Here is a 22,489-nt window from a genome sequence, read left to right as displayed (position 1 = left end):
TGACTTTAAGATGTATTCATTCACTCATTAATAGTACAAGCTGTTGGGGGGGTGGATGGATTGGAGGATGGATGTTGCTGCAGCTGAATGGAGGTTCCAAAAGACCGAGGCATGGATGATGTCACAGCCAATGCAGCAGGACGCGAACCATGATGAACAGCGTGTTTCGCCATCACGACAGTGACACAACTCCTGAGACGCAGAGACAAAGAACCGGGGCTCAAATACAATTAAAGTATATCTGTGAAGTAGTTGTGAAACAACCATTCAACTGTCTTAATCCATATCGCTATGCAACAATAGAACAAACATCAAGGGAATACCCACGCTATGCTATATCCACAAGAAAGTTAAGAATTAACGGACCGCTCAACAAAGGGAATCAAAAGACCAGCCCACTGTATCTATCTGATGCGGCTGTGCTCCAATGTCTTGAACATCCAAGCAGCACAGCCATGCACCCTGTCGCGAGAGCACATAATCTACCCAGTTTCGCCGAAGGAACCACAGCGCCAACCAAGCTAAAAAGAATGCAAGGCAATAAGATGAAGTAGGTAAAACATGTTCAAAGAAATAAAATTCGATATTCGATTAGCGTTTCGATTTGGAGAGTGCAGCGAGCTTCTTCTTGCGTTCCAACTTGGCTTTCTTGGCCTCCATTTCCGCTCTCAACTCTCGTTCATCTTCGGCTTTGGCTTGGCGAAGGGCTTCTTGCTCTTCGTCCTCCATATCCATAATTCCGGCCTCCATGTCGGACGAAGCATCCGAGTAATCGTCGTAGTCATCCGCACCATAGTAATCGCCTTCGTCTTCTTCATCTGTCCCGAGGTACTCGTCCACTACACGGCGACGAGCATGTTTTCCTTGGCTGCCTTTCTGCGCGCCCGCACTGGCACCACGCCGCGATGGAAGCCCTGCGGTGCCGGCATAGCTAGTGGCACTTGATGGACGTGCAGTCCCTTTGTATTCTGGTTCAGCACTTGTTTTTCGAGACAGGGATTTCATCCTGTTAGGAACACTAGGCGAGGCGCCCGGCGTGATTGACTTTTTGCCTCTGCCAACCTCTAGTTCCCGGTGCTTTGCTTCTTTCAGCAAACGTTCCCGCTTCGCCTTACTCATTCTTTCCTTCGTAACCGTCTGGTGTTTTATCATGCCAACGTTGAGTGGCTTTTGCTGCTGAAGAGCCTTGGCTTGCGCCATGATATCGGCAAAAGAGCCTTTTGGTGGAGGCTTGGTGGGCGCAGAGTTCACAGGCTTTGGTGTCGAGGAGGTAGTTGGTTTTGGAGTAAAGGACACCTTTGTGGACGGCCGAGGGGGAGAAGGTCGATTCTGCAGGCTCAGCTGTGACGCCGGCTTTGCAGTCTTAGCGACCTTGCTGGCAGGGTGGGGTACATCTTGCCCAGCTTTTCGTTTCTGGCCGAGTCCAGAGCTATAACTCTGGGTGGAAGGTGTTTTGTTGGTGATAGAAGGTATGGGGGCTGCTGAAGTTTTTCTGTGGGCTGGGGGTGGGGTGATCGATGCATCCCCTGTACCGATGGATGTGAGAACTGAATTCAGGAACTGGGACTTAAGATCAGCTTTGATATCAGAAAACTGGGGCTCCAGGAGGTCAAGCTCACACTCATGGTGACCGAAGTCTGACGGTGTGGAAGCGCAGGTAGGATAGGAACCGCTCGCCAAAGATGAGTGGGATCTGCAAATCAATCATGATTTCAGTGTTCCACGGCAGGTCATAGCACCTCGACCTCAGGATAGCGCAGATCTCGTCAGATACTGGGAGCCGGAGGGTCTCCAGCGATCAGAATCTTAGGTCACGCCACATGGGAGGCCGGAGGAGAGCGCCACGTCGACAAGCCAGGACTGTGCGAGAGGGAAAAGGAGAGAGGCCGGCGCTGGGTGCCAGGCGGGCGCGCACTGCCCTTTTATATCTGGCGAGCCGGCGCCAGGCTTAGGTAAGGCACGGCTGACTCAGCAAACGTAGTCAAGCCACGGCAGCTCGCTTACTGGCAAGTGGCTGGTGCGCCCCTCGCACCGTTAGCCACACGCTGGTTCAAATAATTCGTTTCGCGTTCTGCGGCTGCTCTTCTTCGTTCATCCGCTTCGACCACGCATTCAACGAACTTGACGTCTCAGTCTCCGCCCAACTCGCGGTTAAATCGATTGATTCTCCTGTTCGCTTATTTCAAAGCAGTGTATGTCACTTGGGTCCTGCGACTCCTCGTTGCGAAGTAACAACCGGCTGACTTTTTTTTTTTTTTCAATTTGCAGCTACTTTCTCAACAACAATGAAGCATCTCGCCGCTTACCTTCTCCTTAGCCTCGGTGGCAACGAGTCGCCTTCCGCCAGCGATATCAAGGGCGTTCTCTCCTCTGTCGGTATCGATGCTGATGAGGAGCGTCTAGAGAAGCTCATTTCTGAGCTCAAAGGAAAGGACCTTCAGGAGGTCAGTGTTGACTCGTTTTGATTATTTTCCCAAGCCTGACCGCCGCCTTGGTGTGTTGACATTTCCTCTAGTTGATCGCTGAAGGTACCACCAAACTCGCTTCCGTTCCCTCCGGTGGCGCCGCTGCTGCTCCTGCTGCTGGCGCTGGTGGTGCTGCTGCTGGTGAGGCTGCCCCAGCTGCTGAGGAGGAGAAAAAGGAGGAAGAGGAGGAGTCCGATGAGGACATGGGCTTCGGTCTCTTCGACTAAACGACGAACGCCTCCTTATGAAAATAAAAAAAGGACGTTAGAGACGGTCGCCGCCAGATATGCTTTGATATTCGATGGCGCGTGGACGAGAACTTTGTTTTCTACACTGACGACGGCGACGTATGAAATCTGGGAATTCTCTTTAAGTATTGATGGGATCGCCAAATTTGGTCATGCGGTCAAAGGGTTTCCAACATTGAGTTGCTATTCTGCCATACGATGTACGCTTAGGTTTTGAGATTCCCTAAGAGAATGAAATCAAGGGCCGTATCTCTGGCAACCTCCCGATCCACTAGTGATTCCGACGAAATCGTCGACTTTCCGGAATCTTTAAATTCAGTGCGAAGTATGCATAGGCCCGTACATTTGGTTTTCGGGCGCTATGCAACGTTCTCTATTGATATGTACTTCTGGCTCTTGCTGTAATGAATTCGCTGGTCGTCCTTGAAAACATTCTGAACACGGTCATTACAACGGTTTTCCTAGCCCCGTATGACACCGTCCCTCGTAAATCTGCCATTTGTACCAATTTCTCTTTCTCGTAAGTAGACAAAGCAACGCGCAACAAAAAGGGGCTTGATAGCCTTTTCCAGCGAGGCTTTGTCGCCCAGCAGGCCCTCGCCGGACGCTTCGACGTCGCCGGCCGCCACAGATAGAGTTTGATAGGGCTGGGTTGCCGGATTGGGGAAAACTTAGGGCTTGCTGACTCATTAGCGTGATCGCTTAGCCGAGCCATTCAAACTTCCACCCTCCCAAACCAGGCTTGAAGGCGAGTGGAACGGTCAAGCATCAGCCCAAACGACAAATCTTTCATCGCCCGTCTTTCTAATCGACAAGCCGAGTTGCTTCGAGAGACTAATCCGCAATCATGGCTGACACTGAATACGTGAGTATTACCTATGGTGTGGATTATGGACGCATGCTGGCAGATGGAGAACTAACCTGTCTTCTGTCACTTAGAATGCGGAGGAGGCTGCCGGTACGTGTCTCGAGTGATTCCTTTCGAAGTGTTTTGTGTGTGGCGATGCCAGAAGATACCGCTTGAAGGTCCTTTTTTACAGCGGGAGAGGAAGAGGTGGATGATATGCGGTCGTTTTATGACCAGGCGTTGGGAATAAGGGCGCAACGAGAAACTGGACTGACACTGACTGGACGTTCTCCCACAGAGTTGAAGAAGAGAAGAGCATTCAGAAAGTTTTCCTACCGTGGAATCGACCTCGATCAGTATGTTGGATCCGACGTTCCTAAGCCCATCTAGGCCGCCCAATAGTTGCCGCGAGTGACAGAAATCTGATTATTGCAATTTAATCGCAGACTCCTTGATCTCTCTTCCGAACAGCTCCGCGATGTCGTTCATGCTCGTGCCCGCCGCCGATTCAACCGCGGACTCAAGCGAAAGCCAATGGGCTTGATCAAGAAGCTCCGAAAGGCCAAGCAGGAGGCCAAGCCAAACGAGAAGCCCGAGCTCGTCAAGACACATCTGCGTGACATGATCGTTGTCCCCGAGATGATTGGCAGCGTTGTCGGTATCTACTCCGGCAAGGAATTCAACCAGGTTGAAATTAAGCCTGAAATGGTTGGACACTACTTGGGAGAGTTCTCCATCTCATAGTACGTTACTCGCCCTTCGTACACGGAGTTTTTACCGGTGTCGTTTGCTAACATTTATCCCCAGCAAACCCGTCAAGCACGGTAGACCTGGTATCGGTGCTACCCACTCTTCTCGTTTCATTCCTCTCAAATAAAGAATTATATGTCGTGTTATGTTTCTGGCTGGCTCGTTAAAGGCAGGGTGTTTTGCTTAATGGGTAAAATACTCCTTTTATGGCATATGGAGGGGGAAATTTAGCTTCCTTAGAAAACAGCGGCATATGAGGGAACGTTGTTTTTCTAAGCTGCCCATGTTAGCTAGAATATTGACGGTTTTATATCCTAGCTGAACAAATCGATCCTCTGGTCGTCTGATGCGGCATGAATGGTTTCCATTTTCTAATTGAATCCCATGAATAATTTGCTTGGCGTTACACACATGCGGGAATAAGAACACAATCAGAACCTTCTGGCACCCTGAAGCCTCAAGGCAATGACTCAAAACTGCCAACAGCCACCATCAATGCCGAACCTGTAGCAATGACATTGGAATTCCTTCATCACTATGCATAAAAAGTCCGTTCCTAGTTCATTGATTCCACAATGCCCCAAAGGTTGACTCCATGGATGTTGGCTTAGCCACCAAAGTTCTCGAAAACGGGGTTAAAATTCACAAATGGTAGCTAGTCGGAGGCGTTTTCGAATGTACGACGGCACTTCGACGTCGGTGTGTTCGTTATTTATAGCGTGACATTCCCGTTAATCCCCCTGTCCCTTAAGATGGGTTATTGGCGGAAGAGCCGTTATTCCGACGCCGCAATGCTGCCAGCCGTGCAGCACGAGCTGCACGTCTTTCACTTGCGGCGACCCGTTCGTGGACATTTAGACATTGCTCCAACCAGACCCCGTGGCCGGATTCATAGCCAAAATCAGCATTTGGTTCCTGCACCAAGTCCAATTGTGACATGGCTGAGGACAACGACCGGCTACGATCTGACTCAGGTGATCCGCTGCGCTCCGGAGCTTGGGATCCTCTCCACCGGAAGTCTTGCCTCGGCGATTCAGACGCGTTTCCAGCCATGCTAGAATTATCGTCGTTATATAAAGCGACGTATCTGCCCCAAGCTCCGTTCAGGACTTGCATGGCTCTCATCTCCGTTTGCTGGCTATATCGAGGGCCAGGCGCCCCATTTGCGTGGATTCCGTTCTCTGTTGTCAATCCTGCAGCTGAGCGATTACGAAGTGGATGAACTGAGGCGTATTCCGTCAATTCCCGATGGCATGTCACGAAGTAATGCGCTTAGACGCTCAAGGGGTCTGAGATGGTGGCGAAGGATTGCTGGAGTGGTCCACATGCGAGGATCCGGGACCGCGAAGCTTGCCTCTGACATGGCCTCGTAATCAAGCTTGAGATCAGGGTGAGCAGCTAGTGCGAGAAGCAGTAAAAAGGTCGGATCATCGCGAGACACATGTTGGGGAGGGGCACCCAGACCATAGGATTCCCATGGTGCCCATTCGTTGCTAGTCTCCTCCATATTTAGCCCACACTATGATTATGGATTGGCCCTTAAGGGCTGTGAGCTTAAGGAGAAGCCACAAGAGCCTAAAGCTCGTGAAGCGAAGGGAGTCTGCTCCCGGGCGGGTGGGTACCAAGGAACGGAAGACGGAGGACACGAAGCTCGATAACTAGGAGATAGATAGGCGCGTGTAATAGGTAGGGAAATACAAGGCGATCTCGGGATTATTCAAGGCCACAACAGAAGGAGAGTGAAGGAAAAATGAGATGCTGGAAAGTTGCGAGTTCAATGTATGATTGAAGTGGGTCTTTTACAGACAGTGAAGGAATATGATAGGGTTTTATAAAGGAAGGAAATATAAAAATCTGGAGAAAGGTGTAGAAGCTTTCTAGGAACAGATAGCCACCTGATTCAAAGACAAGAAAAATCACAATATGGCTGATTGTGGATGTTTTGAGAAAGAAAATCTTAGTTCATGTGATTGCTTGCTGTTGCTTGGAAACAGCTTCAGCGGTATGACCCGCGACAAGCGGGAACAACAAAAATATCACTTCACCTGAACCTTATGCTGCTGGCGAAAGGTGTTGAAGGCCCGCTTAAGAGACGATCTTGGGTTTTCTTTGCAAAAAGTGTGGGTGGGAATCACTTCATTAACCACAAACACTGGTCAGATCAACAGAGGGGTATCTCGAGATTCACACAACTCCACTTTGAATGGGATTAGACTGGTTGAAGGTTGAAATCTGACGTTGAGAATCTTAGAAATGCTGTCTGGCAAAGGCATAGCCTGGCTGTCACCTAAACTGAGGCCTCGTCTATTCGCAAAGCGTCGTCCACAAGCTTCTCCACCTTCTCCCATTCTTTATCAATGTCAGGTTGCATCGCTTCCAGTGTCCATTCCGCGTGTACAAAGAGCGAGAGCGAGCCTCTGTAGATATCCTCCACAGTAGGCAGCTCATTTGAAGCGGTCACCTCAAGGTCGAGCAGGATGGAATAAATCAGCAAGAAAAGGTTGAGCTGATACTTCGAGAGATCAATACCTTCCGCAAAACCCAGGTCCCCCGCTTGAGTAAGGTACCTCATTAAGCTGACAAACATCCATTTATGCATAGTGGCGACCGGATGCCATTTAGCAGGATATACAACGGGATCGATACGGAGATGGCGGATGGCGCATTGCACAAATACGCATTGCAATTGTTGTGCATCCATGAGGGATGCGATGAGCTCGTTCCGAAGCCTGACATACGGCTGACGAGTCAATGGCCATAGTAATGTTTTTCGCAGGATGCTCATTGCGCGTTTGAGGCTGCGGATCGAAGCGGCAGGGGAAATTCTAGACTTCGCAGCTTCCAAGAGCCCGACAGCTTCTCTTTGTGCATCGTCGACCAGCTTCGAGTCAAGGTCAGTGACTTCTTTTAGAAATTCGCCGTCGCCGACCTCCTTTTCTCTAATGCACCTGGGGCATTCACATTCAAAATAATATCTTTTAGAGAGTTCCGCCTGGCGGTGTAAACATGCATCAGTAGGTTCAACGTAAGAAACAAATATCTGCTCTCCTTCTTCAATGTGCTGTAGCGCCCTGAGCCAAGTCTTTCCCTTATCAAAATCAACAGCAGCATTAGGATCGCAGCTGTGGTTACACAAAGATGCAAGAGGCTCAACGGCGGCGCCAATTTGATCATAAAATGGAGTTGTTAGAGTAAAAGCATTGATGTCAAGCTTCGGTCTGTGTCAGCGCATGATAGATCAAGGATCAGGGCACAAAGCGGCGAGCTACGTACTTTGCCAAAACAATCAACGACTTCTTGAAGGCTCAACTCCGTTTTGGAATATTCATGGATTGCTCTGGCGCACAATACTAGATTTTGGAAATGATCCGGTTTCGTGCGTATAGTCTCCGTTAGATGACTCGTCAAAGAATCAAAGCGTTGCATTCTGTCCCCTTGATCCTCCTGATGCTTTTTTAGAAGAAGGATCCTTAACACCGCTCTTGAGGGAGTCGGTAAAACATTTGGATACAGATTTTTGAAGATCTTGCATTCGTGTTTATGGATTGCAGCCCAATTTTCCTTTTGACAGCCCTACACTGTAGTCAGCATAGGCCACTAAAGTTTTCTGACGGAATAGAACGACATGGAAGCAACGACGGTGACAGTCCGTTTTGTGCAACCTTTTACGCCAAGTGCTATTTCATACCTTGCTACAGTACCTCACTGTCCTGCATCCAGTGCATAACTTCAGAGGCACTTGAGGAGCGCCATCCACTTCCCGGTCTCGAAGTGTTTTACCACCAAAACAGTTGGAGCAGGTATCTGCCAATCGAGCCGTATCCAAAACGGCCAACCAAGTGTCCAGCTCTAAAATGGGTTGCCCAATAAGAATTCTGGTGGTCGCGAATAGGCCGGTTCCTGCGTTCGGCGTCTCGCCTGGAGCAGCTCGCAAAACCCCTCCATCTGTGTTTCTCATATTGGAGATAATGTGGTATCGGTATTCGTCTACATGCACCCAAGCTCAAGAGGCATAATAGCTTCTTTGTATTTGCAACGGACTTTCATGTATCATTTTGCCAATGCAAAATAGAGTATCCCTCCCAACTACTATGTACAAACGCATTGAATGGGACGACAAATGCACGTCTCCTCAATCAAGAAGCGTCCCCGACACTGACAGTTCTAGGGATACTCCCTCCGACAAGTCCAGCAAAGTTTGGCGCCGTCAGATTCGATATCCCAATTAGGGCTTAAACACAAAGCCCTAAAATAGGTCGGCGCTAATAATAATCCGCTCCGCCCATAGGTACCTAGAATGGCCGAGGAAGAAATCGGAGGAGGTACTCCGCACGCACTGGCAAGTTCTCAGTGACTCTAGCTTTGCCAGGAGACAATCCGTCTCGAGGATATGAATGGATGTGCGTACTTGGGAATACTGGGAGATGACAACATCTCTCTTGTAGCAATCCACGCTTGAGTTTCAACAAAGGCACAAGCGGGCCTACAGGTAGTGAACGGGTCCAAATGAGCGGAACGCTGGACGAAACATGGCATCAAATGGAGACTTTTATCTATCTCTTTTCGTATTTGAAAGAAAAAAACCCCGGCCCAAAGCCTCTTTAAAAAAAAAAAAAAAGAAAGGGGAAATGAAAGGAAAAAAAGGCCCTTCGATATAATATGCCAAATAAAGAAAGCCGAGAGTACACACCAAAAGAGCAGTCTACAATCATCGAAGAAAAATAAACGTAAAAAGCTGTGACGAACTTGGAGGATATAAAACCAGGCTAGGTATTTTTCTTCTCGACGCCATAGCGCTGCCGAAATTAGACGGACATTGAACCAAACCCCCAGTAAAAGTAGAATCGAAGAATTCTCCTGGAAACAACACGACTGTTTTACAAACTCTTAGTGCCAACAAAATTCGACCAGCTACGAACTTCAGACGGGATTCCTTCTTTGCGAGGAAGCTTCTCATTCATACATTGAGCGAATAGAAGGGCGGTCTAATCTCGAGTTAGTAAAAAAACATTTATCGAGGGCGAGGAAGAGGGCAGCATACCTTTGGTTCCATGAAAAGGGGAACACCGAAATCAACAGCATTTCGTCTCATAACATAGTCTTCATCGAGCAGGGTCTTTCCTCTTTGCTTCGCAATATTGAAGACACCTCTGATATCGTATTTTTGGAAGACTTCTCTTAGTGCTCTCTTGTCTTCCTTAGGAAATTCGATGACCTGAATAGCGACCTCGGATTTGGTTGCCTTCTCAAGATATTCCTTGACTCTTGGGCTGGCAGCATACAATTTGTAACCGAGAGGATGGACGAAGTCCACAATATGTGGAAGTTCCGTCAACACATCGGTATCACCGCCAAAAAGTAGACCTTCACCTGGCTCTGGCATACGGAAATTCATCGTGGATTGAAGGGAAGCCCAGTAGGCCTCAACCAAATCCTTGCCGAAGCAGGCAATTTCACCAGTACTTGCCATCTCAACACCAAGGTATGGATCAGCACCAGCAAGACGGGTCCAGCTAAACTGAGGAACCTTGGTGGCAAGATAGTCGCGTTTTACTCTCATGAGGTCGTTGGGCTCTGGAACATCCCTGCCGACAAGCGCCTTGGTTGCGACATCAATGAAGTTCGTGCCAAGCACCTTGCTGACGAAGGGGAAGGATCGCGAAGCACGAAGATTACATTCAATAACCTTCAGCTGTGGCTCGCCCCCGTCGGGGTTATCGGCCTTGATGATCTGCATGTTGAAAGGTCCGGTAATGCTGAATGCCTTGGCAACCTTCGCAGCAATTTCCTTTACACGAGCCATGATAGACTCGTCCAAATTAACAGGAGGAAGAACCAGGGTGGCATCGCCGGAGTGAACACCGGCTGCCTCAACGTGCTCACTGACGGCATGGAGGAGGAGTTTGCCCCCGGAAGCTACGGCATCGATGTCAATTTCCTGGGCTCCTTCAATGAATTTCGTGATGACCACAGGGTGGTCGGGAGAAACATCACTAGCTGAGACAAGCTTGTCGTGAAGTTCATCCTGACTCTGGATAACGCTCATAGCAGCACCCGAAAGGACGTAGCTTGGTCGAACAAGCACTGGATAACCAACGGAGTCCGCAAAAGCCTCAGCCTCGGCAACCGAAGTCAATTCTTTCCATGCTGGCTGGTCAACTCCAATGCTATCCAGAGTCTGAGAGAACTTGTGACGATCTTCGGCTCTATCAATGTCCTTAGGATCGGTACCGAGGACGTGAGCACCGCCCGTTTCTTGGAGTTTAAGGGCAATGTTTTGAGGAAGCTGCCCACCAACCGAGACAACAACGCCGCTGGCATTCTCAAGTTCATAGATATCCATAACTCTCTCGAAGCTCAATTCTTCGAAGTAAAGCTTATCCGCGGTATCAAAGTCAGTAGAGTATGTCTCAGGGTTATAATTAATCATGACAGTTTTCTTGTCCATGTTTCTGAGGGAGAGGGTTGCGTTGACAGCACACCAATCGAATTCCACAGAGCTACCAATTCTGTACACACCGCTTCCGAGGATGATTGTGCCATGGTCATCAAACGTGACATCATGAGATGTAGCATTATAAGTGGTGTAAAGATAGTTGGTGTCGGCTGGGAATTCAGCAGCCAGCGTATCAATTTTCTTGACCCAGGGGTGGATGCCAAAACTCTTCCGACGAGTCCGGACTTCTTCTTCTGTAGAACCAACGCACAATGCAATCTGCTTGTCAGAAAAGCCCATTTTTTTCGCCTTCAGCATCATCTCTTTCTTAATTCCAAACAGGCTTCCGATATCTCTCAGGGCATGGTCAACGTCAACGATATTTTGCAGCTTATACAAGAACCATTTATCGATCTTCGTCAGTTCATGAACTTTGTCAACTGAGTAATTCTCATGAAGCATTGCCTGCCCAACTGCAAGCCATCGGCGATCTGTAGGGTTCTTGAGCACTTCATCAAGGTTCTCAAACTTATCACCTTGGAAACCGACAAATCGAGGATCGACTTGACGGATGGCTTTTTGGAAAGATTCCTCAAATGTGCGGCCAATAGCCATAACTTCCCCAACGGATTTCATGGAGCTCCCGATATCCCGCTTAACATGCTGGAATTTGCTCAAATCCCATCGTGGGATCTTGGTGACAATATAATCCAAGCTGGGTTCAAAATTGGCAGTTGTGGTTTTTGTAACGGCATTGGGGAGTTCGGGCAAGATGTGCCCAAGGCCAATTTTGGCGGCAGTGTAAGCTAGCGGATAACCAGTGGCTTTCGACGCCAAGGCAGACGAGCGCGAGAGACGGGCATTCACCTCAATAACTCTGTAGTCAAGGCCATCGGGCTGAAGAGCGTACTGAACATTACACTCGCCCACAACTCCAAGGTGTCGAACAATTTTGATGGCCGCAGTTCGAAGCATGTGATACTCTTCATCAGAGAGGGTTTGACTGGGTGCAACAACAATACTATCACCAGTATGGATGCCGAGAGGATCAAAGTTTTCCATGTTGCAAACAGTGATGCAGTTGTTGGCTGCATCACGAACAACCTCGTATTCAACTTCCTTCCATCCCTTCAGAGATTTCTCAACAAGAATCTGTGGAGCCAGGGTCAATGATCGGGAAGACAAATTCTTTAACTCCTCAGCATTTGCGGCGAAACCGGATCCAAGGCCACCCAGAGCATAAGCCGACCGAACGATGATGGGATAGCCGATCTTGTCAGCGGCTTCGAGAGCCTCGTCGACCGTGCTGACGGCAATAGACTCCGCAATTGGGATATCAATTTCATTCAAGGCTTTTGCGAACAAATCTCTGTCCTCGCTGGTTTCGAGGGTTTTGATACTGGTTCCAAGCACTTTCACGCCATATTTCTCGAAGATACCCAATCGGTTCATCTGCACACCAAGATTAAGAGCCGTCTGGCCACCGAAACTGAGGAATATTCCATCCGGCTTCTCTTTCTCAATAACGTGCGTGACATATTCAGGGGTAACGGGGAGATAATAGACTTCGTCGGCGAGTTTGTGGTCGGTTTGAATCGTCGCAATGTTGGGGTTGATCAAAACAGATTTGACCCCAGCTTCCTTCAAAGCCTTGAGGGCTTGCGAGCCTGTAAAAAGAGACGAAAGGACAAGCTATTAGCACTTCCCTCTCGAAAACACCTGTAGGAGGAGCGAAGATTTTGAAGCATTGGACCCGCAAGGAATTCCCCGAATGCTACGTGGAACGCGGCTATTCAAGGCACAAGATCCCAGTCACAGCTTACCTGAATAATCAAATTCACCCGCTTGACCAATGCTCAATCCACCACTTCCAATGACAAGGACCTTTTTAACGTCGACAAGGTCAGGGCCTTGCACTCCACCCCTGGCAGAGAACGACTTCGCGCTTGGAGCCTCAGCCTGAGCCGCCGCTAAGTTGCGAGCCGAGCGAGCGAACGACCGGGTGGACCGCCATGACGTGAATGCCTGTAATTTTGATCGAGAATATAGCTTTCTCGAGGAAGTCTGCGTCGAAAATGCTCGGAGGGCCGACGGAGCAGAGGATTCAACAGTGGAAAGGCATCGTTGGCGCAAAAGGTGCGAGATCGCCCGTTGCCCACACCGGGCTGAGAGAGCCATTGGCCGCCGTGCCTGGCGCAGAAGGGATAACAATATATGCAAGAGGGGAAAGAATCAGTATAGGGATCGAGAGAAAGGAATAATTGTGTTGGAAAACCAGCTAGTTTTCGACTTTGGTTGTCGAAATGAAAGTTTTTGGTTTTGAAACTTTTTTTTTCTTGTCTCTGGGGTTGAGCCAAACTTTTGGGGTGATATGGCATTTTAGCGTGTGACTCACTCGACTTGTTGAGCTTCAATTCCTTAATATAAATATAATTTCAAAATAATAACTACTATTTTGGCTATAGGAAGGTCTTGAGAGTCGAATATCTCGCTAAGAATGATTTGAGGTTCGTCATGCTATCACCATACAGAAAACGGGTATCTGGGCAGCTGGTCTTACAAAGTTCATGTGTATTTCGTGGGTGCATTTCATGAGGTCTATACTGGGCTTGGGTGTAGAAAAAGGTCCGAACAGCGTCGTGAGCAAAGCGGAAAAGAGTCCACTTAACATTGTCAATCTTTTTTCAGTCTGTAACACCGATCTTCCCGTGTAGTCCGGACCACGGACCCTTACGCGGATTCTCCAACCGACCGGTAACTTTTCTATTTCTTGAGAACCCTAGACCCGTGGCGCAAACGCCTTCATTCAGCCCTTCCACGGCGTCGCCGGAAGATGTTACGTCCTCATAATTCTGATTCATAGTCTCGTAAATGTCTCTCAATGTGCGGTCGGCGCTCTTGGTCGCTTCTGTCCCAATTGCCAGCTGTTGGTCAATATGGTTTTTTGCAGAGTCCCGTGCTATCCCAGAAGCGAAAGCCCATGCTTCCGCATGCATAACAGCTCCTGAATCGCGATTTATGCTTATTGGTGACGCGTCGATCTCGGATCGAGGGTTGATTGTGGTCGTGACCTGTTTGACACGCTGGTGTCGGGCTGGAATCGGGTACTTCGGTAGCAAATGGCTCTCATTTTGCAGGCGTTCAAGAACTTTCCCGGAATGCAATACTTCTTTAGATAAGATTGCAGAGAGGAAAGACTTGTGGCCTGCAGTGGTCTTTTGAGCTTTCGAAACCGAAGCCAGGTTTTCATGGACATATGGGAACACAATCGCAAAGTCCGTAAAAGAAGGTTCTAACTCTTGATGCTGGGACCTCGTCCGTGGAGGCTGAGAGGGGGGTTTCATTGGTATGCATAACGTAGCAGATACTATCTCCAGCAGTTTTCGACGGGCGGAAATATAAGCAGCATATTGTTGTTCAATTTCAGTTTTCAATCCATCTAGCAGAAGTCGAGCCTCATTTTCGCCAGATTCATTACGGGTTTGCTTCTCGTCAACATTGCTGGCATCTTCCATACCAGATGTAGCCAGTGTATGTTCAACCCACTTGATAAGTTCATCACGAATTCGCATAAGGCCTTTCAACCTGGCTTGCGGGCTTATATTTCCCTGGTCGGCCCGGGGTAGTTGCACTTGCGCCTTTATTCTTCCAAGCAGGCTCTTTTCGTTGTCCACCCGGGCCTTAGAAACAAGCACAGCCCGCTCCAACTCATAGAGTAAGCCATCAGGATGATTTCCGTGTCCGGGAGGATATCCTGCCTCGTATTGATGTACAACGAACCGCTGAGAGGACGAAAAAACTTCTTTCATTTCGCGATTTACATCGAGAAAGTTCGAGCTAGCTGCCTCCATTGCATTCAACTTATCCAGGTAATGTTGACAGATTTGAATTTTGCTCCGTAGCCTACGGCTTCGAAGCAGAGACAGATAAGTCTGGAAATTTTGAGCTCTCGACGGAGAACACTCCTCTGAATTGCAGCGGCTCATCCTTTCGGTGAGAGCCTTCACCTCTTCCAGCAGACCACGATATTCTTTCCTCGCGGCAATGTCGGCCTGTACGGCTTTCAAATATTGGGCTCGAAGTCCATTGCTGAACTCCGACGGTACTCGTTTAATGCCCGCGACATTCTGAGGAGCACACAGCGATATATGTGAAGCAGGAGTAACATCCGAAAATATGACCTGAGCCTGTAAATAAACGGTCAATGCACGCCTGATTTTGAGGACCTCGTCCCGTGTTTTGATATATGGCGCGAGTTGTTTTGCAAAAGCCGGCCGCGGTCCTGGGAGCTGAGGGCTTTGTAACATTTCTCTCTATAGCCTAACCAGTACGTGCCGAGTCGATAATCGAAAATCGAACAAAAGCTGAGTGTGCTGCTTGCTTATTGGTGGTGGAACGAATGTGGTGTTGTTGCAGCACAGGAGCCGGGTAAATATATAGGTACTTAAGATCAGGGTAAACTAACATTAGCATGTCCACCATGCTTCCTCGCCGAGTCTCCAGGTGAGGCGATCCTGCACGACACGTCGATTTCTGGAAGCGGAATTTCCTCGCCCAGATAGCCGTTTCATCAAAACTTCCATCAGTCTGTCTTTTAGGAGCTTCTTTTGCTAGATTGACCAATTGCTCCATCACTACAGAGTAGGAATGGAGAACAATAACCACATGAGTTAGCACAAATAGCTACCCTTGAGTTTTGTTGCAAAGCATGCTTTCAACCACACCACTCCACAGAACCATATGCCAGCAACCAACACTGCCATTTGCTGTTGCCATGCCTCTCTCCTCGGTTCTATGCAAGCACTATTTTTCTGGGAGCTCTTTCTGGACCTGATTTATAGCACCGGATGTGCTGGTCTGTGCTGTAAAGCAGCATTCAGTTTTCTCTGAAGCAGGTTTCTGTTCCAGATACCTGTTTGGTTCCCAGGAGGCCCAATGGGCTGTTCTCCTAGATTCCTAGTCATATTTGAGGATATTCTTTCAGCTGGTGCAAATAACTTGTTTGCACAGATATTGACAGTGGATTTGTGTCAAACTTGGACAAACAGAGACGTCTTTGCGCACCTGAAATTCCAGCCTCTGGGGGCTGAAATGTACTATATAAACTCCTTTCACAGCAAGTTTATCAAAAGTATTGTTGTCTGTTTCAGAGTTAAATGCCTTCGTATCTTCTTGAGTGAGCTGGTAGAAGACTAGCCCTATGAAGACCTGCACAGGTATTTGATATGCTGAGCACCCTTATATGGGTGCTCTGCACCGTCAAAACCCAGCTCTGATCCAGCAGTGCTTAGCTGATCGGTCGCTTATGTCGCTGGCAACAGATCCATCCAGGCATTTATAGAGGAGCACAGGTCTAGTTTCGCAAAACCTCTCTCTCTCCGTCAGGAAGCATCCTCAAATACCACAGAGCATTTTTACAGCAACTCTTTCCCATTACTAGCGTGAATTCTTTTTGGCACGTGCTCTGATACTTCCCTGGTTTATTATTTATAATGGGCTTCATACATATTCCTTCCAAGCTTTCTCATAAGCTATCGAAGAGCAAGAAGAACTGTTCACACAAGAACAGCAAGAAAGACGCGTTTAAAGCAACTCTTCCCGATATCCAGGAGCAGACAGAGACAGAGAGCTCAGGCCCGTCTACCGCTTTCAAAAAGACCGAGGGGGAATCCGAGTCCCACTCGAAAGCAAAAATGTCGCCTCACATAGGTGAGCCTCGCTCTCATTCCCTCACCTCAACAAGCAGAAACTTACAAGATAACTAGTGGACGACTCTTCGGAAACTGGTACTCAAATTGTTTCCAAGTGTCACGTTGCTCCGCCGCTCAAGCGTTCGCATTTCCTGTGCTTCTCATCCCACCGGTCTTTCTTAAAGACGCGTAATACTCACCATTCGCTCCCATGCATGACTTGCAAAAGGGAGGACTTCCCACACTTGTGGAGATGCACATTCTGTTTTCTTCGCATCTGCGAGGATTGCTTTGATACGCTTTGCGACATGGAAAATCGTTCCTTGCAGAAGCTCCTTGAAACCCTCGGCGTCGACGCAGAAATTCCGTAGTTTGACAACCATCCTCTATGATATCGGCGGATTTCCTTCTCCCACAGTCTTCGTGCATTTTTCGGGAATTATAACGGCGCATCCGGGTTAGTGGGACTATAGGAAGCAGATTTTTTTTAAACCGCTCCGGCTGCGAATTGCATATGGGAATGTTTAAACTGGGAGGATATTTGTTCTTTTTCATTGCATAGTGAATTCTACAACGAGTTTCCTATTTCCAAGGAGCTTTTTCTACATTCAGGTGTTTTTCGGATGGCGGTGCGTTCTTGGTTTTATGCTAAAAGATACTGGTCGATTTGTATCCTGACAAGGCATACAAGCAGACTGAGTAAATCCCCTGGTCTTTTTGTTATGATGTAAGAAAGGATCAATTGGGCAAATCAATGGTAACTAAATTGCCTTTCTCTCCATCGAGGTCAACTCGAAACAATGAGTGGACATCTCGCACAGCTGAGCAACACTTCCCTTCGTTTCAATTGAGATCGCTTGCGTTCTCACTTTAAAAAAAGAATCCCTTGCAAGTGTTAGCATTGGAGATATCTGCCCAAGTAAGATATATTGGACAAAAGTCCCAAGGCTTATCTCTTCGCGTGGAGTGGAAAGCTCCCAGGATAAGGTCAATTTCATTCGATGCTCCTTTCCCGTCAAATAGCTATCCAGTACAAATGCATATAGCTTTGCCATTTTTGTTTTCAAATCCCAGTCATTAGACTGGCGGTACGGAGTACATAGAAAATGTATCAGCTCCAGCCCATTCATTAACGCTGATTATGATTTAAGGTCCCGATGGCCCAGATGGCCCCGAAGGTCCCGCCGCGAGAGCATATCGTTATGGGTGTCTTCGCCTGTAAAACCCTTTGAAATGTCTCAGAACTGTTCATCCAATAAATCCCAGGATTATATTTCTGCGAGTATTCGCATTAAATAACAATTACCCCAGATATAATAGAGAAAAGGCCATAGCTCTACTCCCAAGGTCATGGTTATGATCTGATATCGTGCATTTGATTTGATGATGGTAGATGAGTGGCCATGATCCTTAAAAATTTATCGGAACGGACAGAGTTCTGTACGCAAACAGGATACAGTTCTCCTATCAGGAGCTGCGGCCTTGGCTTCGTATACTTAATAACATGGGTGGCTCGGTGTATATCTCGCAGAAGTATCAATCATGCTGCTCTTCTGTTACGCCAGGGCATCCATCCATCTCTGGGGTTTCGTATCGGTATTTGCACCAGAAACAATAGTTGTGTTTCTCACGCAGGTACGCCACGATGCGTGTCAACTGCTCCTGCGGGCTCAAGGCGTTAAACTCCTCCAGCTCCGGATCTTCCTCGAGATCACATTCGACCTCCACGATATCTCCTTCGGCATTTCGACCCAGGGCTAACTTGTCGTCTGTGTCAAGATCAGTGTCATTATAGGTAGGAAGTCCGGGTGCATTGCGGGAGAAGAAGCTCTGATCGCGTGATGAAAGGGATTCATATCGTCGCCGTTGAGCCTGATCTTCAATGACCTTTTCTTCCCGCGCTCGAGCAAGCCCACGATAAAGGATGTTGATCTGTGAAATGCGCTTGATAGGGCGCTTCTTTGTGTTAGCATCATCAGGGTTTGCACCATTAGCACCGCCATTGGCTTTTTCCTCAGCTGTTGGCGTGGAGATAGCGTTTACAGGGTCCTGTTGTTTCTCTTCGGATTCCGTATCCAATCTCTCAGCGACTTTTTGCGCAGCATGGAACTGGGCTTCCGCCCTTCGTGCCTCTCTTTCAAGCCTTACTCTCTCCCTAAAATCAACTTGCTCGGTTTTCACCTTTTTTGCCTCCTCTTCCACTTCCTCTCTGAATTTCCGTTTCTTCTCGGTATCCATTCCAATTCCACCTCTATCCTCCTTCACAGATATGCTTAAGGGTTCTGTAATACGGCGATTCCACTCGTTCCGGCCCGAAGGATGCTCCGCAGAATAATCTTTGCCCAGAGCAGTTCCTGGTTTGTATCCTAGCCGAGCCATCATCTGAAACCCTTTATTGGACGGATCGAGCGTACTTTTCGCGAGAGCCTCATCGCGACGGGCAGCTTCTGCAGCGGCAAGTTCGGCCTTTGAAGGGACACGGGCTTTCGCTTCGGACTGTATATGGTTTTAATGACATTATTGTTAGTCTCTCCGACATTCTAGCCCACTCATCCTTGGGCATTATCTAACTAGGGGAGGAAGGGTTATTATGGTTCGACGCTGATGAAGGGGTCTTGGGCTGGGAATGGTGATTTCGCCTAAACACACCTCTCTCTGTTTGCGGAGGCATCTTTGGGTGTAGGTTTCTTTCGCTCTACTGGGCTGCGGCGGTTCAAGGATGGCCATGGACATGTAATCTTCCTCATCGTCATCATCTTGCGTATCCTTCGGCGTGCTTTTCTCCTCTAGCCAGGCCGGTTTCGGGAGCATGTTGAATCAAGAACGTCCCTTGTGCACAACGTTGCCTGAAGTGAAAGCTAATGGCGTTTCTAGAGCACCGGTTAAGTCTGACGGGGTTTTGCAGACATTCAGCCGGAAGCAAGCCAGAGGTTGGTCTCGGTTGAACTCTGGGCAACTTTTAACTTTCGGGGCGTCAAAATAGCCGCCGACATTAAATGATACGGCACAAAACACACATAAGACTACAGAGTACGGAGTACTCCGTATAGAGTCGACTATTTCCGGCCATCTGATAATGTAATTAAACTCTTCATGCGAGTTACAGGCTGCTGGGCTCCGGGGCTACACTGTCCGGAGTTACCCTACATTTACCACTCCCTCGCTCTTTGATATTCACACCCTTTGATATTAACTACTCCGTACAGTGAATCTTCCCGGTCACTCGCCCTTCTTCAATAACTCCGGCATTCTCGGCCAGGAACCCACGGTTGTCATTTTAATAACTGGTTAGTGTCTATGCGGGCTACGTTTTTCCACATACTTCCGGATATTTCACCGTGTCTCCATGACGCCAGGCTTATGTGAAAACTCGACGTGAGCCTTCAACCGAGAAAGGATTATAAAAATTTTACGCGCGGAGGCACCTTCACGGGTATTATCCCAACCTCAGAACCCAAGCGAAATGACATGGGGAACCAGACGGCTATTTCGATCCCGTGAGAATGAACCTTTGGGTGAGGGGATATTCATGTATAGGCGGAGCTGATAGAGTTGTTACCCTCCACTGGCCCGGAATTGTGGCGTTTCCAGACAACAAGAAGCTGTGATAGTAATCATCCGAGATTTCCGGATGTTGAAATAGAGGCATGGAGAAGTCTTGATGGGTGGGTTTCCATAGCAGATTTAACACGCCAAGCAAAAGCTTGAAAGTTATGCGGGGAAAACAGGGCGCCGCGGATTTCCGTCGTGGACGAGCCGAGTCCTTTGACGGCTTCGGCGTTTCAGCGTCGTCAGACAGCACTGATGGCAATCAGTTGGAAACAGCACTCTGTGTGCCATACCGCACTGTTGACAATCCCGGGCTTGTTGACCTGGTTGGCAATCAGCGAGGCAACCCTGAGTGCCTTAACGGCGAGTCAGCCACCATCTCGCAACGCCCGAACCGGACAATGCTTACGGCATTTACCTTATATGAGTTGCCCCAGCGCCCTATGTGACCTTGGAGACAGCAGTACAGATCACTAGCGCGCAATCTCCAAACACTAAACGGCCTGAACCTCTGCCCATGCCGAACAAATAGACCGGACGGACGGATCGGCCGTTTGGAGGAGTTTAAATTCGAGCGGCCATTCCACTCAGACTCTGTGATAATTGTTTCGTGCTTCATAACTACCAGATAACTATTTAATTAGCGGCCTATCTCGTACTGCCAGAAGCCGACTAAGATATCCTTGATTCGAAAATGACCGCTCTACCAGAGCCATTTGCTTCTATTCCAAGGAAAGCTCTCCTCCTTGAGCCTTCTCCAATCCATCTACTTCCCAACATGACCGCGGATTTAGGCGGGGCTGTGAAGATATACGCCAAACGCGATGATCTCAACTCCGGTCTCGCCTACGGCGGCAATAAGACCAGGAAACTCGAGTACCTGGTCGCCGACGCGTTGGCGACAAAGTGCGACACGCTGATTAGCATTGGCGGGATTCAAAGCAACCATACGCGTCAAGTAGCCGCTGCCGCAGCCCATGCGGGACTCAAAGCAAAACTTGTCCAGGAAAAGTGGGTAGAGTGGTCCGACCCGGGTTACGAGTCCGTAGGAAATATCCAACTCTCCCGACTGATGGGGGCTGATGTCCGCATTGAGCGGATGGCTGGATTTGGAATCGAGCATAAAGACTCGCTGAAAAATCTCCTGAAGGAATGTGAGGACAAGGGCGAGAAACCATATTATATCCCCGCCGGCGCGTCAGATCACCCGCTTGGTGGACTGGGCTTTGCACGCTGGGCGTTCGAGGTCCGGGAGCAGGAGCAGCAGATGGGCATCACGTTTGATAATATCGTTGTTTGTGCGGTGACGGGTTCAACGATGGCAGGAATGGTCGCTGGGTTCAAGCTTATTGAAAAACTATACCCGGATGAGCCCAAGAAGAAAGTTATTGGCATAGATGCATCCGCCACGCCTGCGGAGACTCGCGCACAGGTCCTTCGGATCGCAAAGAATACGGGAGAGAAAATCGGCCTTGAGCCTGAAGATATCACCGCATCAGATATTATGATTGACGAACGATATCATGCCGGAACCTATGGAGTTCCCGATAAACAGACATGGGACGCGATCGAGTATGGAGCTCGGATGGAAGCGTTTATCACCGATCCCGTATACGAAGGGAAAAGTCTGGCAGGCCTGATTGACATGGTTCGAAAAGGGGAGATCTCCGGAGGGAACGTCTTGTATGCGCATTTGGGAGGGCAGCTTGCTCTCAATGCATATTCGCAAATCGGGACTGTGGCATAATAACCTGAACCTCGATCGGGTAATTTGACTATATAATGCAGCTCCTTCGACCATCATTTTCAGTGTTGCACGGCTTTGCTACTTGGTTTTCCAGCTTTGAAATCTTGTGTGGATTTCGGCTTGCGCTCCAACAGCTTCTTGGGATCTCCATTCCTCTTAAGCTCAAGTGAGCAGCAAATGGTCAAGCAACAAGAGATCCCTTCGCGATGAGACATGATGATGTTTGTTTTGGGTACCATCCACTAGATATGAAGTGTTTCTTCTGGAGCTACTATAAAACAACCACAAGCCTTCGTTTTGGAGACTGAAACTCGTGATATGTTCGTCACCTGGGCAAGTTCAGTGTTGATACTTTATATGTAGCTACGGAGTATGACAGAAATAGTTGCTCGAGACAAAACCGAGAATTTTTGTTTCTTGCGTGTACGAATTTTCCTTGTCGCTCACTATTGAAATTGATCATATTTTTGAGTGCTGATCCCGGTGAGATGACGTGGACACCATTGGTCGGAGAAGTGGGCGTCTTGATTTGCCTATATTTTCCTCCATTCGCCCGGCACAGTCTAAAATGCAACTATGGGATGCCGTCGAGTGTGCATGCAATTCCTTCAAAATGGAGTTCTAAATGCTGCTGAAGGACAGGGGGAACACATTGCGGGGAACCAGGAGAAAGAGTCAAAGACTCCATAAGATCGGAAATTCCGAAAAGAAAGAGCATATCTGAGAGACAAAGCTTATCCACATGGAGAGCACTGTC

General features: G+C 48.5%; 11 protein-coding genes across 11 annotated transcripts; 5 read left to right on the top strand and 6 right to left on the bottom strand.

The window, feature by feature from the left end:
- Positions 1–34: 34 nt before the first annotated feature.
- On the bottom strand, positions 35–1,879 carry CIMG_02221 (uncharacterized protein). The gene is made up of 2 exons (XM_001248449.2): positions 1,620–1,879; positions 35–1,560 (listed from the first exon to the last, which is right to left on the bottom strand). The coding sequence occupies exons 1-2, from the start codon at positions 1,623–1,625 to the stop codon at positions 592–594; spliced, it is 975 nt and encodes a 324-aa protein (XP_001248450.1). The 5' UTR covers positions 1,626–1,879; the 3' UTR covers positions 35–591.
- A 278-nt stretch (positions 1,880–2,157) lies between these two features.
- On the top strand, positions 2,158–3,142 carry CIMG_02222 (60S acidic ribosomal protein P2). The gene is made up of 2 exons (XM_001248450.2): positions 2,158–2,444; positions 2,516–3,142. The coding sequence occupies exons 1-2, from the start codon at positions 2,286–2,288 to the stop codon at positions 2,690–2,692; spliced, it is 336 nt and encodes a 111-aa protein (XP_001248451.1). The 5' UTR covers positions 2,158–2,285; the 3' UTR covers positions 2,693–3,142.
- A 318-nt stretch (positions 3,143–3,460) lies between these two features.
- Positions 3,461–5,346, top strand: CIMG_02223 (40S ribosomal protein S15). The gene is made up of 5 exons (XM_001248451.2): positions 3,461–3,578; positions 3,653–3,671; positions 3,859–3,916; positions 4,007–4,303; positions 4,368–5,346. Exons 1-5 carry the CDS (start codon positions 3,561–3,563, stop codon positions 4,435–4,437), a joined length of 462 nt encoding a protein of 153 aa, XP_001248452.1. The 5' UTR covers positions 3,461–3,560; the 3' UTR covers positions 4,438–5,346.
- CIMG_02224 (uncharacterized protein) lies at positions 5,058–5,817 on the bottom strand (the record flags this gene model as incomplete). Its single annotated transcript, XM_001248452.2, has 2 exons — positions 5,058–5,503; positions 5,535–5,817. 2 exons carry the CDS (start codon positions 5,815–5,817, stop codon positions 5,058–5,060), a joined length of 729 nt encoding a protein of 242 aa, XP_001248453.2.
- Positions 5,818–5,944: 127 nt separating this feature from the next.
- On the bottom strand, positions 5,945–8,482 carry CIMG_02225 (SET and MYND domain-containing protein). The gene is made up of 3 exons (XM_001248453.2): positions 7,999–8,482; positions 7,584–7,883; positions 5,945–7,521 (listed from the first exon to the last, which is right to left on the bottom strand). Exons 1-3 carry the CDS (start codon positions 8,266–8,268, stop codon positions 6,598–6,600), a joined length of 1,494 nt encoding a protein of 497 aa, XP_001248454.2. The 5' UTR covers positions 8,269–8,482; the 3' UTR covers positions 5,945–6,597.
- A 527-nt stretch (positions 8,483–9,009) lies between these two features.
- Positions 9,010–13,072, bottom strand: CIMG_02226 (carbamoyl-phosphate synthase arginine-specific large chain). Its single transcript, XM_001248454.2, has 3 exons — positions 12,570–13,072; positions 9,352–12,413; positions 9,010–9,295 (listed from the first exon to the last, which is right to left on the bottom strand). Exons 1-3 carry the CDS (start codon positions 12,922–12,924, stop codon positions 9,188–9,190), a joined length of 3,525 nt encoding a protein of 1,174 aa, XP_001248455.1. The 5' UTR covers positions 12,925–13,072; the 3' UTR covers positions 9,010–9,187.
- Positions 13,073–13,310: 238 nt separating this feature from the next.
- CIMG_02227 (uncharacterized protein) lies at positions 13,311–15,115 on the bottom strand. Its single transcript, XM_001248455.2, has one exon. The coding sequence runs from the start codon at positions 15,051–15,053 to the stop codon at positions 13,431–13,433; it is 1,623 nt and encodes a 540-aa protein (XP_001248456.2). The 5' UTR covers positions 15,054–15,115; the 3' UTR covers positions 13,311–13,430.
- Positions 15,116–16,238: 1,123 nt separating this feature from the next.
- On the top strand, positions 16,239–16,807 carry CIMG_02228 (uncharacterized protein; the record flags this gene model as incomplete). The annotated part of the gene is made up of 2 exons (XM_001248456.1): positions 16,239–16,455; positions 16,512–16,807. 2 exons carry the CDS (start codon positions 16,239–16,241, stop codon positions 16,805–16,807), a joined length of 513 nt encoding a protein of 170 aa, XP_001248457.1.
- Positions 16,808–17,687: 880 nt separating this feature from the next.
- Positions 17,688–19,286, bottom strand: CIMG_02229 (G-patch domain-containing protein). The gene is made up of 2 exons (XM_001248457.2): positions 19,086–19,286; positions 17,688–18,932 (listed from the first exon to the last, which is right to left on the bottom strand). Exons 1-2 carry the CDS (start codon positions 19,245–19,247, stop codon positions 17,973–17,975), a joined length of 1,122 nt encoding a protein of 373 aa, XP_001248458.1. The 5' UTR covers positions 19,248–19,286; the 3' UTR covers positions 17,688–17,972.
- Positions 19,287–20,149: 863 nt separating this feature from the next.
- Positions 20,150–20,617, top strand: CIMG_12711 (uncharacterized protein; the record flags this gene model as incomplete). The annotated part of the gene is made up of 2 exons (XM_001248458.2): positions 20,150–20,430; positions 20,518–20,617. The coding sequence occupies 2 exons, from the start codon at positions 20,150–20,152 to the stop codon at positions 20,615–20,617; spliced, it is 381 nt and encodes a 126-aa protein (XP_001248459.2).
- A 62-nt stretch (positions 20,618–20,679) lies between these two features.
- CIMG_02231 (1-aminocyclopropane-1-carboxylate deaminase) lies at positions 20,680–21,732 on the top strand (the record flags this gene model as incomplete). Its single annotated transcript, XM_001248459.1, has 1 exon — positions 20,680–21,732. One exon carries the CDS (start codon positions 20,680–20,682, stop codon positions 21,730–21,732), a length of 1,053 nt encoding a protein of 350 aa, XP_001248460.1.
- Positions 21,733–22,489: the final 757 nt, after the last annotated feature.

Source organism: Coccidioides immitis, assembly GCF_000149335.2.
Source record: "Coccidioides immitis RS genomic scaffold supercont3.1, whole genome shotgun sequence".
In the NCBI taxonomy this organism is placed as follows: domain Eukaryota; kingdom Fungi; phylum Ascomycota; class Eurotiomycetes; order Onygenales; family Onygenaceae; genus Coccidioides; species Coccidioides immitis.
This window is presented reverse-complemented; position numbering and strand designations above follow the sequence as displayed.

Excerpts from the sequence above, each read along its gene's own strand:
- CIMG_02222 (XM_001248450.2), top strand. The coding sequence starts at position 2,286 with ATGAAGCATCTCGCCGCTTACCTTCTCCTTAGCCTCGGTGGCAACGAG. Across the intron at positions 2,445-2,515 it reads AAGGAAAGGACCTTCAGGAG|TTGATCGCTGAAGGTACCAC; the intron begins GTCAGTGTTGAC and ends CATTTCCTCTAG.
- CIMG_02223 (XM_001248451.2), top strand. Across the intron at positions 3,917-4,006 it reads CGTGGAATCGACCTCGATCA|ACTCCTTGATCTCTCTTCCG; the intron begins GTATGTTGGATC and ends ATTTAATCGCAG. Across the intron at positions 4,304-4,367 it reads GGAGAGTTCTCCATCTCATA|CAAACCCGTCAAGCACGGTA; the intron begins GTACGTTACTCG and ends ATTTATCCCCAG.
- CIMG_02225 (XM_001248453.2), bottom strand. The coding sequence starts at position 8,268 with ATGAGAAACACAGATGGAGGGGTTTTGCGAGCTGCTCCAGGCGAGACG. Across the intron at positions 7,884-7,998 it reads CAGTGAGGTACTGTAGCAAG|GGCTGTCAAAAGGAAAATTG; the intron begins GTATGAAATAGC and ends ACTACAGTGTAG. Across the intron at positions 7,522-7,583 it reads TCGTTGATTGTTTTGGCAAA|CTTGACATCAATGCTTTTAC; the intron begins GTACGTAGCTCG and ends CACAGACCGAAG.
- CIMG_02226 (XM_001248454.2), bottom strand. The coding sequence starts at position 12,924 with ATGGCTCTCTCAGCCCGGTGTGGGCAACGGGCGATCTCGCACCTTTTG. Across the intron at positions 12,414-12,569 it reads GGGTGAATTTGATTATTCAG|GCTCGCAAGCCCTCAAGGCT; the intron begins GTAAGCTGTGAC and ends CTCTTTTTACAG. Across the intron at positions 9,296-9,351 it reads CCCTTTTCATGGAACCAAAG|ACCGCCCTTCTATTCGCTCA; the intron begins GTATGCTGCCCT and ends ACTCGAGATTAG.
- CIMG_02227 (XM_001248455.2), bottom strand. The coding sequence starts at position 15,053 with ATGTTACAAAGCCCTCAGCTCCCAGGACCGCGGCCGGCTTTTGCAAAA.
- CIMG_02229 (XM_001248457.2), bottom strand. The coding sequence starts at position 19,247 with ATGCTCCCGAAACCGGCCTGGCTAGAGGAGAAAAGCACGCCGAAGGAT. Across the intron at positions 18,933-19,085 it reads GCCTCCGCAAACAGAGAGAG|TCCGAAGCGAAAGCCCGTGT; the intron begins GTGTGTTTAGGC and ends AACCATATACAG.